Here is a 12172-nt window from a genome sequence, read left to right as displayed (position 1 = left end):
TCAGGAGAAATAAGAAAAATTTCCTTAAGAATTCCGTCGTTACAAAATTACAACCAAGAATTAAGTCAGGTGCAGAAATTATTGATCAAATAGAGAGTTATGGTTTTCTACCAGTATATGATCAAAATTCTGAGGAGATAAATAAATACATTGTCAGGATGTGCAAGTGTGGTTGGACCAATTAGATAAATAAAGCTGTTTTCTTAAGTATGCAATGAAGATGGGTACCTAACCATAAACCTTGTTGAACCTAACCATGAAGATGGGTATCATAATAAGTATGCAATGAAGATGGGTGTTGTTTGAGTAAACCAATTAGATAAATAAAGTTGTTTTCTTAATGAGATACAATGAAGATGGTACCTAACCATAAACCTTGTTGAACCAGGATCACCTTGCCTCCCTGCTCTACGACGAAGCTGGAACAAATTAAAACAATACTGATTTTGGTTTAATCAGATTCTTTAATTAAAACCAGGATCACCTTGCCTCCCTGCTCTACCACCCAACTAAAAATCAAGGTTGACCTAGGCTAAATCTAACTAAAAAATACTGATTTTGGTTTAAATAGAAGCAACAAGAAGAGTTTCTGGAATAACCGAACCAAGAGAAGCAACTCACAGCTAGGACCTTTGTAATCATTCAATATAGATGGATGTATCCTTTTGAAGCATTTTTCCCTCTTCTTCATTTATGATTTTGCAGATATAGATATGTCTGATCAGGCAGCAGCACCAGGTGGCCGGACAGTTTTGAGAGTTGTTGGCGGGTGGTAAGTTTTGGTGTTATTATTACTTTTTTATTCATAATTTGTTTTATAACATATGTCTAACATTTACAAGGTTTATAATGTAGTTTTACACCAGATGGCCATAAAGTTGCAGGATATATTTCTAGTAAGTTCTGTGAGCGACTATGTCGTTCAGGGCATACTTAGAGGCATGTCGACGAGGGCATGCGCAACTTCTACTACGACGAGTTTGTGGTAAGTCATTTTAAACACCTTATAATGAAGTTTTTGTTTCCACTAATTATTTTTTTTCTTGCAGAAAAAGTATACTTTTGAGCCAGGACATGAGCGGGAGTTTCAAGACGCCTGGAATGCTGCTGCTGGCAAATTATATAAAGATCTGCTCTATAAATGCAGAACTAAGGGCACCAGACCATCTTGGATCCCAGAGGACATCTGGGCTGCATGGCAAGCAGTATGGCAAGCAGAAAGATGGCAGGCAAATACAGCGACAGCTCGGTCCAACAGAAAGACCGAGCTAGCTAGCCCTAGCACCGGATCCACAAAACATACAGCTGGATCCCGCTCCATTGTGGAACATACCTTGTGATACGCCCAGATACCGAACTGCTGCAGCAGTTTAGGGATAGAGAACAGAGAATAGATGAAGGGAAAAACCAACTTCTGATTGATTCCAAAAACAAGCCAAACAAGCCTATAAATAGGCTTTTACAATAGACCATCTCAACGTGAACAAATAAAATAACAGATTCGGTTACCTAAAAACTCGGAAAGATTCGGTTACCTAAAAACTCGAACAAACTCAAAAGACTCGGACAAATTATCTAAATCTTTAACACCCTCCCTTAAACTGAAGTCGGCAGAAATCAGTTTAAGAGAAAACAACAGCAGCACGTGAATAAACTCCAAGTAGACCACGTAACCTCACAAATGTAGCTAACTTGAGAGGCTTGGTCTGTATATCTGCAACTTGATCTTCACTTCGGCAATAAACCAGTCTGATTGTTCCATCATTGCTGAGATCTCTTAAAAAATAATACTTCACATCGATATGTTTGCTTCTGCCGTGTAGCACAGGATTTTTAGAGAGTTTGATTGCTGAACTGTTATCACAAAAAATTGTAGTTGCTTCAACTTGTTTGAACTGAAGCTCTTCAAGAATTTTTCTCAACCAGATAGCTTGACAAGCACAAGCAGTTGCAGCAATAAATTCAGCTTCTGTAGTTGACAAGGAAACAATTGGTTGCTTCTTGGAAGACCATGATACAGCCCCTGTGCCCAATATAAATACATAGCCTGAAGTGCTCTTTCTATCATCTTGATCTCCTGCATAATCACTATCAGTAAACCCGAACAACTCTGATTTTTCACCCTTCTTGTAGAATAATCCAAAATCTTTAGTTCCTTGTAAGTAGCGAAGGATTCTCTTGGCAGCTAATAAATGTATTTCTGTTGGATTTTCCATGTATCTACTTATTAAACTCACAGGATACATTATGTCTGGCCTTGTTGCAGTTAAATACATCAAGCTGCCAACAATTTGCTTATAAATTGTACTGTCCACCTTCTTCCCTTCATGATCCTTGTTTAGCTTCAAGCCGAACTCAGTTGGAGTGCTTACAGGATTGCAATCCTTCATTTGAAACCTGTTCAAAATTTCTTGCACATACTTCTTTTGAGAAATAAAGATTCCATTAGTTGATTGCACTACTTCCATGCCAAGGAAGTAATGCATCATTCCAAGATCAGACATTTCAAATTCAACCATCATAGATTTCTTGAATTCCTGAAATAAGATATCATCAGTCCCAGTAAATATGAGATCGTCTACATATAAGCAGACGATGAGCAATTTTCCCTTATCTCCAACTTTAATAAAGAGTGTATGTTCATATGGACATTTGTGAAAGCCTTCTTTGAAGAAATAGGACTCAATGCGACTATACCAAGCTCGTGGGGCTTGTTTTAATCCATAGAGAGCCTTCTTTAATTTATATACTTTATGCTCATTTCCGATCTTAATATAACCAAGAGGTTGTTCTACAAATACCTGTTCCTCCAAGTTTCCATGCAAAAATGCTGATTTGACATCTAGTTGGTAAATAGGCCACGAGTTTTGTGCCGCCAATGCAACCACCAATCTGATTGTGTCATGTCTTGCAACAGGAGCAAAAACTTCTGTATAATCAATTCCATACTCTTGCTTATATCCCTTAGCTACTAGACGCGCCTTATACTTGTCAACTTCACCATTTTCTTTTATCTTTGTTTTGAAGACCCACTTTACACCAATGGTTTTGTGTCCTTTCGGAAGATCAATCAGCTCCCAAGTATCATTTCTTTCAATGGCTTCAATTTCATCATCCATTGCCTTACGCCATTTTGCATCTTTGACGGCACTTTCAAAGGTTGTAGGATCACAATCTGAAAATAAAGCAAAATGTGTAAGAGGATCATCACCTTGATCAATTCCAGTCACCTCATAATTAGACATCCATGCTGGTCTTCTTCGAACACGTTGTGGCCTTTGCGATTCTACTTCCATTGAACTTTGATCTGTTGTAGGAGTATTTTGAGAGACTTCCTCATGTTGCTTATCCTCCATAGGTTGTTGTACTTTCTCATCATCATCAAGATCTACTGGGATTTGTTGCTTATCCTCCATAGATTGTTGTACTTTCTCATCATCATCAAGATCTGCTGAGATATTTCTTTTAACACCATTTTGATTCCATGGCCAAGTGTCTTTTTCATCAAAAATAACATCACGACTTATAATGATTTTCTTAGTGCAAGGATTATATAATCTATAAGCTTTTGATGTATTACTTATACCAAGAAAAATGCATTTTTCACCTTTGTTGTCTAACTTCTTTCTCCTTTCATCTGGAATATGAGCATAAGCAATACATCCGAAAATCCGAAAATGATCAACCGTTGGTTTTCTTCCACTCCAAGCTTCCTCTGGTGTCATATTTTGAACAGATAATGTGGGACTTCTATTCAATATATGGATACTCCAATTAACTGCTTCTGGCCAAAAATTTTTAGGAATACCACTTGTCGTCAGAAGGCTTCGCACCATATTCATAATAGTGCGGTTCTTCCTTTCACATATACCATTCTGTTGGGGTGTGTAAGCAGCTGTAAGTTGTCTTCTGATTCCATGATTCTCACAAAAATTTGCAAATTCATGTGAGTTATATTCTCCACCACGATCTGTACGCAGAACTTTAATCGAATTGCCACTTTCTTTCTCGACAAGTACTTTATAATTTTTGAAAGCAGTAAAGGCTTCGGATTTTTCTTGCAAAAAATAAATCCATATTTTGCGACTATAATCATCAATAAAGGTAATTATGTATCTTTTACCTCCATTAGAGTGTGGTGTTATTGGCCCGCAAATATCTGAATGGACAAGCTCCAATGCCGCCTTTGCTCTCCAAGATTTTCCCTGGGGGAATTGATTACGGTGTTGTTTGCTAACAACACATTCTTCACAAACTTGAGAAGGATTTGTAATTTGAGGAAGACCGATCACCATATTCTTTTGTTTTAGTATTTTTAATCCACTAAAATTTAGATGTCCATAACGAAAGTGCCATAACCATGCCTCATCATCAAATTTTGCTGAAAAACATGAATGAGATGTTGTATGAAGATAAAGTGGAAACATACGATTGGCTGTCATGTGAACTTGCGCAATTAATCCCAACTTTGCATCTTGAATGCGACAAACTCCTTCTTTAATAGCAATTTCATATCCTTTTTCTTGTAGTTGACCCACACTAAGCAAATTAGTCTTTAAATCTGGCACAAAAAGAACATTAGAGATAGTATGGGTAGTATTTCCTTTTGCTTGTATGGTTACCTTTCCCTTTCCCATAACAGAAATTGTAGAGTTGTCACCAAATTTGACAGAACTGCGAAAGGTTTCATCTAAGTCAGAAAATGTATCCTTCTCCCCACACATGTGGTTGCTGCAACCTGTATCTAAATACCATACATGTCGTTGAGTTTTCTCTTTCTCATGACATACCATCAAAAGAGACACTTCTTCTTCTTCTTCTTCTACAAAGTTAGTCTGATCTCCATTTTGTTTATTCAAATTAGTGTAACATTCTGATCTATAATGGCCATACCTATGACATCGGTAACATTCAACATTGGACTTGTCTGCTGACTTTGTTCTATCAGTTGTTGAATAATAACCTCCACGTCCTCTTCTTTGAAAATAATTCTCTTGATGTTGATTTTGTTGTTGGTTTCCTCGATCATTGTTGTATCTTCCTCCTCTTCCTCGACCTCTGCCTCTTCCTCGTCCTCTATCACTTCTATAATTTGTAGAGTGATTCTCTGATAAAGCCTTCAATGCTTGCTCCTCTTTTTCATATTGATTGATTTTCTGCTCATGAACCAATAATGAACCTTGTAATTCATCAATTGAAAGTGTACTTACATCATTTGCTTCTTCAATGGCGCAGACAACAAAATTAAATTTTGGTGTCATAGATCGAAGGATTTTTTCGATGATGAGAACATCCTCTGTCTTGTCACCAAGGATCCGCATTTTATTGACGATTGTCATTGTTCTTGAAAAATATTCTGAAACTGATTCTCCTGATTTCATTCGGAGCATTTCAAACTCTGAACGAAGTGCTTGAAGCTGCTGCCTCTTAGCTCTTGTCGTGCCTTGGTACTTCTTTTTCATAGAATCCCAGATATCTTTTGCAGTATCCTTGCAGAGAATGGTTTCCAAGATTGAACGATCTATAGCTTGGAAGAGATAATTCTTTGCTTTAAGATCTTTCAATTGCTCTTCTGTTAGCGCAGCATCTTCTTTTGATTTTTCTACTCCAGAAATCACGACCGTCCAATATTCTTTGGACCTTAAGAAATTTTCCATGAGCATGCTCCAATGGTCATAGTGACCATCAAAGCGTGGAATTGCAGGTTGCACAAAATTACTTTCGGATTCCATTGAAGGGGATAATTCTGATACCTGACACCGGCGTTGCGATTCCTTGCGTCTGCTTGCTGAAAGAAGAATCCTCCTCCTTCTTCTTCTTCTCTGCTTCGCTCGAAAAAAAAATATTGATCGTGATTTTGCGCTGCTCCGCCCGACGCCGTCGAAGGATCTCTCAATGGCTCTGATACCACTGATACACCCAGATACCGAACTGCTGCAGCAGTTTAGGGATAGAGAACAGAGAATAGATGAAGGGAAAAACCAAACTTCTGATTGATTCCAAAAACAAGCCAAACAAACCTATAAATAGGCTTTTACAATAGACCATCTCAACGTAAATAAAATAACAGATTCGGTTACCTAAAAACTCGGAAAGATTCGGTTACCTAAAAACTCGAACAAATTAATCAAGAATTAAAGGATCGACTTGCAGTATTAGAGGGGTAGCAAGATCGACTCGCCGTATTAGAGGCGCAGGCAGAAAGTCAAGCTCGGCTTGGGCGGCAGATGGCGGCCTGGATGGAGACCTTCGGCCAGACGCCATCGCAGCCTGCTTTTGATGCGCTGTGAACTGCGATGCGAGGTGCCGACCCTGATACGGAGACTCAGGACCCTAATGCTCCTGATCAGTAGTTGTCTGCAAGGTAGGTTAGCATTTCTATTATTTTTAATTTTTTAAAAGTTATTACTTGTAAGCATGCATTATTCAAATACGTTGTTCTATTACTAACCTATCTTATTGGTTTTTTGCAGGATCTTCTATTTTGCATCGACTGGTTTAGATATAATTTTGATCAGTTATTGTATTTTGACATTTGATATAGTATCATTGTATCCAGATATTTGTAATTATGTTATTGTATTCAGATTGTATCGCAGTATTTTGATATGTGTTGTATTCACTCCTTATATTAGTGTTGTGTTTTACCATTGTTGGCCTATTTGTGTATTTCTGTTATATTATATTGATTTTGTTATCGTGTAAACAGGAAAATCATAAAAACAAAATAAAATATTTCAAAAAAATTTGATTATTAGAGACGGAATTTATAATTTCGTCGCTAATAATCGATTTTTTTAATTTTTTTAGCGACGGAATTTAGAATTAGCGACGGAATTTTAAATTTTATCGCTAATTAGCGACGGAATTCTAAATTCCGTCGGCAATAACCGTTTATGGTTTTTTATTTTTTTAGAAAAATCTAACGACGGAATTATAAATTCCGTCGCTGATGAAGAAATATTTTTATTTTTTATTTTTTACAAAATCGCGACAGAATTTAATATTCCGTCTCTAATTAGCGACAGAATATTAAATTCCGTCGTTAATATTTTGCGACGCTAAAAAAATTTGTCGCTAAATAATTAGCGACGGAATAAATTATTCCGTCGCTAATTAGCAACAGAATCATTAATTCCGTCGCTAAAGTGACGTCAGCGACCAAAAAACATGCGACAGACTGTTTCCGTCGCTATTCGATCGCTAATCTCGATTAGCGACCGAATAGCGACGGATACAGTCCGTCACTATTTGATAATATTTTTGTAGTGACATATATATCTATGTATATTGATAACTAAGAACAATCTATGTTATTTTCTTTCAATTTTTTTTTTATAATTTAGATGTCTGAATTTTGCACGACTAATCTTTGAAGATAAAGATAGATAATTTTCTTCTCTAGTACTCTTATTGAATAAATTCAAAGCCCGTACACTCAAAAGTCAATCTTAAATCCTAATCCTTTTATTGTTCATTGGAGTGTTTGTCACTCCATCACACCTATGCTAGTGATATTTTCTTATAACATGCTTAGGCGGCTTACCACACTAGCTAGATTTCCCACCTATTTATTATCTAAGTGATTCATCATAATTGACATTAGAGTAATGCCAATGCTAGTCATTGTAAGCAATACAATGAAAGGAATACATGGTGTGATCAGAGATGGATATGATCTAGTAACATGTTGTCCTGGGCTATTGCCCAACCCAACCCAAACTAATTTTTTATATTAAATATATAGGGTTAGGCAGAAACGCTAATTAATCCTCGATTAACTGATGCTGCTGTGAAAAAGGGTTAGGCGGAAGTGCTAATTAATCCTCATCTGACTTGTTTCCTCATTAACTTCTGTTTCTGCGAAAGCGTCACGTGCAAAGCTAGAATCCATTTAATTTGTGTGTCTATTTCTCTCTCTCTCTCTCTTTTTTTAGTTTTCATTGTACATATATACATGCATACACGTTTGTAATATACTAATATCTTGACATCACAATGTGTAGCGTGGTAAACGAGTCTAAGTCAAATTAAATTTTGTGGTGTTCAAGCTTGTTTGATAAGGTAATCAAGTCAAGTTGAGCTGAGCTTAAAATAAACTAAGCTATTGAAATGATTGTTGAAGCTTGACTTGAGGTTTGTTCGTTTAGATGTTATCAAATTCTCAATTCATACTTATTTGATTATTTAAAATTTTACATTTTAATTTATTTAGTTGGTTAATGAGTTTAATAATATAAACTTATTTATTTATTTTAAAATTTTTTTAAAGTTTTATTGATGAATATGGCTCAAGAATATTCTTCACGAATATTATTCATATATAAACGTTGTTCACGAACATTGTTCATGAACATTATTCACGAATAATATTCATGAAAATTATTTATGAACGTTAACGAGCTAAACATATATATATATGTTCAAGCTTGTTTATTTAATTTAATAAGTTGTTTAAGTTTATTTATTTAATTGATCTTATATGTATTAAAAGAACATAAACAAATTCTTACTAAGTCAAACATCAAGTTTGTTCATGAATATTTAGTTCATTTACAATCTTAGTGATGTGAAAGCAAAAGTTAAATATAAAAAAGTAAATTTATTAATTTATGTTTAGAGAGTTAAATTAAGTTAATCTTTATTTTATTTAAGTTTATTTAATAAAATAGTTGATCCTTTATTTATTTATTTATTTATTTGATTGCCATTTTGTTACTTGTTTAGGGATATAATTTAAACTATTTTAAAATAGAATATTAATCTACTACAAAGAATGGAAAAACCATTAATATTCTCTTTCTTAAAAAAAAAGATCATCAAACTAGTGAAAGCATTTCAATTCCTCCCATCTCTACAATACAACATCAATCTAGTAAAAGTCTTTCAATTATTTTAAAGTTCAAATTTTTTCAATTTCCTCTCCTATAGTGATGACCATAAATCATCCTCCCTTATATTGAACGAGATGAGATAAGATATTCATATTTAAAGATGAGACCTTATCAACTAGATATGTTGGCGTATGTGAGTATAAAATTTGAAAATCAAAATTATTAGTTTCAGAAAAATAATTCTAAAAATTTCATTGGTTGAAGTATTTGCCTTCAATAAATAAGACATATTATTTTTATTAGTTTCTTTTTTGAATTATGTTACTTCGTCTAATATTTCAGTACTAGTTAACGAAGGATTTTCTTGCCCATATTGGTTTTGCAACTTCTTTGCCTTATATTACGTATGAGAGAAGGGTTGAAAATTTGATGAAGCCCTCACAACATATTGATGAAGCCCAATCTAAAGAGCAAAAGGAGAAAAATTATTTGCATTTAAGGACCTCAATTGTAAATGTTCATTGGTTAGCACTTCAAGATTGTGCCTTTATATAGAGGTAATGATGAATCTCTCTTCATGATCAAATCGTGGGAATTTTCTTGAATTGGTGAAGGCTTTTATAAAAATGAGTATAGAAATTGATGAAGTTGTACTTGAGAATACTTCAAAAATGCTTAATATATTGCTCCAAAAATTCGGAGAGAAATTTTACATATTATGACTAATAGATTACAACAGATGGGTCATGAAGAAATTAGAGATAAATGCTTCTGTATTCTTATTGATGAAGTATGAGATATAATTAAACGGGAGCAAATGGTCGTTATATTGAGATTTGTGAATAATCATGAGATTTTGACAGAATTTTTTTTTGCCATCTAAAGTGTTAGTGACACTGTCCCATTGAATCTAACAAAAAGAGATATCAAATGTTCTTGTTCATTATGACCTCTAAATTAAGAAAATCAAAAGTCAAAGATACAATGGTGCTAATAATGTGTGGCACATGAATTTGACTTTTGGCATTGTTTCTCAAAGATTGTTCTTATATGTAAGTACCGATGGATTCAAAATATCTCTGCAATAGTATGATATTGTCCACTTTGGGTCTAAGCTCTCATGGCTTTGTTCTTGAGTTCTCCCCAAAAGGCATCATACCAATGGAGATATCTTTATCCTTTTAAATCCATAATCTTTTCCATGTGTTTTAGATGTGGGACTATGTTTGTACCCTTGCAACCCAACACTCTCCCCCTCAAACAAAGAACCACAGGCCCCCCTCAAACGGAAAGCCTCCGTTTGATGTCTGAATTCTCGATCTACCAGGACTTTTTGCCCCTCGGTCCACCCGACCTACTAGGACTTCTCACCTAGCCACAACTAGGATTTTTTGCAGCTCGGTCTACCCGACCTACTAGGACTTCTCACCTAGCCGCAACTAGGACTTTTTGTCCCTCGATCCACCCGACCTACTAGGACTTCTCACTTAGCCGCAACTAGGACTTTTTGCCCCTCGGTCCACCCGACCTACTAGGACTTCTCACCTGGTGTCTGGTCCTCTTGATTCAGACACAGGAGCACCCACTTCCTTTGTTTTTTTAAGGTTCAACCCACATGGTCACTTCCTTTGTTTTTTTAAGGTTCAACCCAAATGGTTAGATCTGGATCATGACTCTTCCTTTGACGGTTAGTCCGGTGAAAAATGGGCTCGCTCTGATACCAATTGTAAGTACCGATGGATTCAAAATATCTTCACAATAGTATGATATTGTCCACTTTGGGCTTAAGTCCTCATGACTTTGTTCTTGGGCTCTCCCCAAAAGGCCTCATACCAATGGAGATATCTTTCATCCTTTTAAATCCATGATCTTTTTCATGTGTTTTAGATGTGGGACTATGTTTGCACCCTTGCAACCCAACATTATACATACTATGTTCACTGTTTTGCCCATTGATTACAATTGATATTGGTTTCTGTAGCTAAGGATGTTAATGTTATTTGAAAATTCTTTTATTTGGGACAATATCATCAATATTACACTTCTTCTATTAAGTTCATTATTGAGTTACATATTGCACAGACAAATTAAATTAAGTATATATTGACAATTGAAGAACCTGATTATAGAAGTAGGACCAATTAGATTGGTAATTTGTAGCAAGTAGGAGTTGTTGGTATTTTCACTATGACTCAGTAAAAAGTTTAATAAGTATGTATACTGCAACTTGTAAAGTTTTTGAAATTTTTAATAATCATTCTCCAAATTGAAAAGTTAAGGTTGAAGTTCAGGGGATTTATAGAAACATGACAAACTTTGAATTTATATTGATTTTACACTTAATGCATAAAATCATGAGAATAACATATACTCTTTATCAAATTCTACAAAGAAAATTTTAAGATATTTTGACTATTATTACATTTGTCTCTACTATCAAAATTATTTTTAAAAAACTTAGAGAATACGGATGAGAAGAATTTCTTTACGAAATTAAATTTTTTATTCGATAAATGAAATTAATATGCTTGACCTAGATTATTTATATAAGATTGATCGTTCCTATCAGCAAATGCATCAATACCACTTTGATATTTTTAATACAACAATAAATTTTATCTTGATGGAGTTAAATACTCAGTTTAATGAGTCATCAGTGGAATTACTTTCTCTTAATTATCTTAGTACAACTTTAGATTTTAAAATTTTATTTGACTCAATTAATAATGATGATATTTACAAACTTACAATAAAATTTTATCTTGAAGATTTCATAGATTAAGATATCGTCATTTTGGAATATAAATTAGTATATTATAAATCTGACATGATATAGAATTTAAAAATTTCTACATTTATTAAGTTATGTCAGCAATTGATTGAGTGGGTGGTCAAAGATTTATATTATATTAACTAGATTGATTTATCTTATTTTAATATTATTTATTTCTATCGCTACTATTGAGCGAGCATTTTCGATAATAAAGCATATGAAAATGATATTTGATAATAAAATAGAGGATGATTTTTTTTTTTGAAAATTATTTATATTCTATGTTAAACGAGATTTAATTAATATAGATTCTAGATGAATTTTATATTTTTAAAATCTCATGCGATACCATTTTATTGAACAGTCTCATGTAATTATTATTGAACAATATCATGTAATGTTTTTTTTAATACATAATTTATTACATCCCCAACTCTAATTTCTCGAGCTGTGGATCTGTCTGTGATGTCGAATTAATCATCGGACCTTAATGCCGTCAGCGAGAAGGCGATAATGTCTGTAATGTTTATTTCTAGCCTCTGGAAAATATACAAAGTTTAGCAAT

General features: G+C 34.2%; 1 protein-coding gene across 1 annotated transcript; it reads right to left on the bottom strand.

Moving 5' to 3' along the window:
* Window positions 1-3123: 3123 nt before the first annotated feature.
* Window positions 3124-5732, bottom strand: LOC141812704 (uncharacterized). Its single transcript, XM_074700715.1, has 6 exons — window positions 5180-5732; window positions 4894-5085; window positions 4430-4561; window positions 4124-4381; window positions 3231-3496; window positions 3124-3150 (listed from the first exon to the last, which is right to left on the bottom strand). The coding sequence occupies exons 1-6, from the start codon at window positions 5730-5732 to the stop codon at window positions 3124-3126; spliced, it is 1428 nt and encodes a 475-aa protein (XP_074556816.1).
* Window positions 5733-12172: the final 6440 nt, after the last annotated feature.

The sequence above is a fragment of the Curcuma longa genome, chromosome 19, assembly GCF_044706935.1.
Source record: "Curcuma longa cultivar G26 ecotype Majalengka, Jawa Barat chromosome 19, ITB_CL_G26_1.1, whole genome shotgun sequence".
Taxonomy (NCBI): Eukaryota; Viridiplantae; Streptophyta; class Magnoliopsida; order Zingiberales; family Zingiberaceae; genus Curcuma; species Curcuma longa.
Note: the sequence above shows the minus strand (reverse complement) of the source record. Positions and strands in the feature narration are given on the sequence as shown.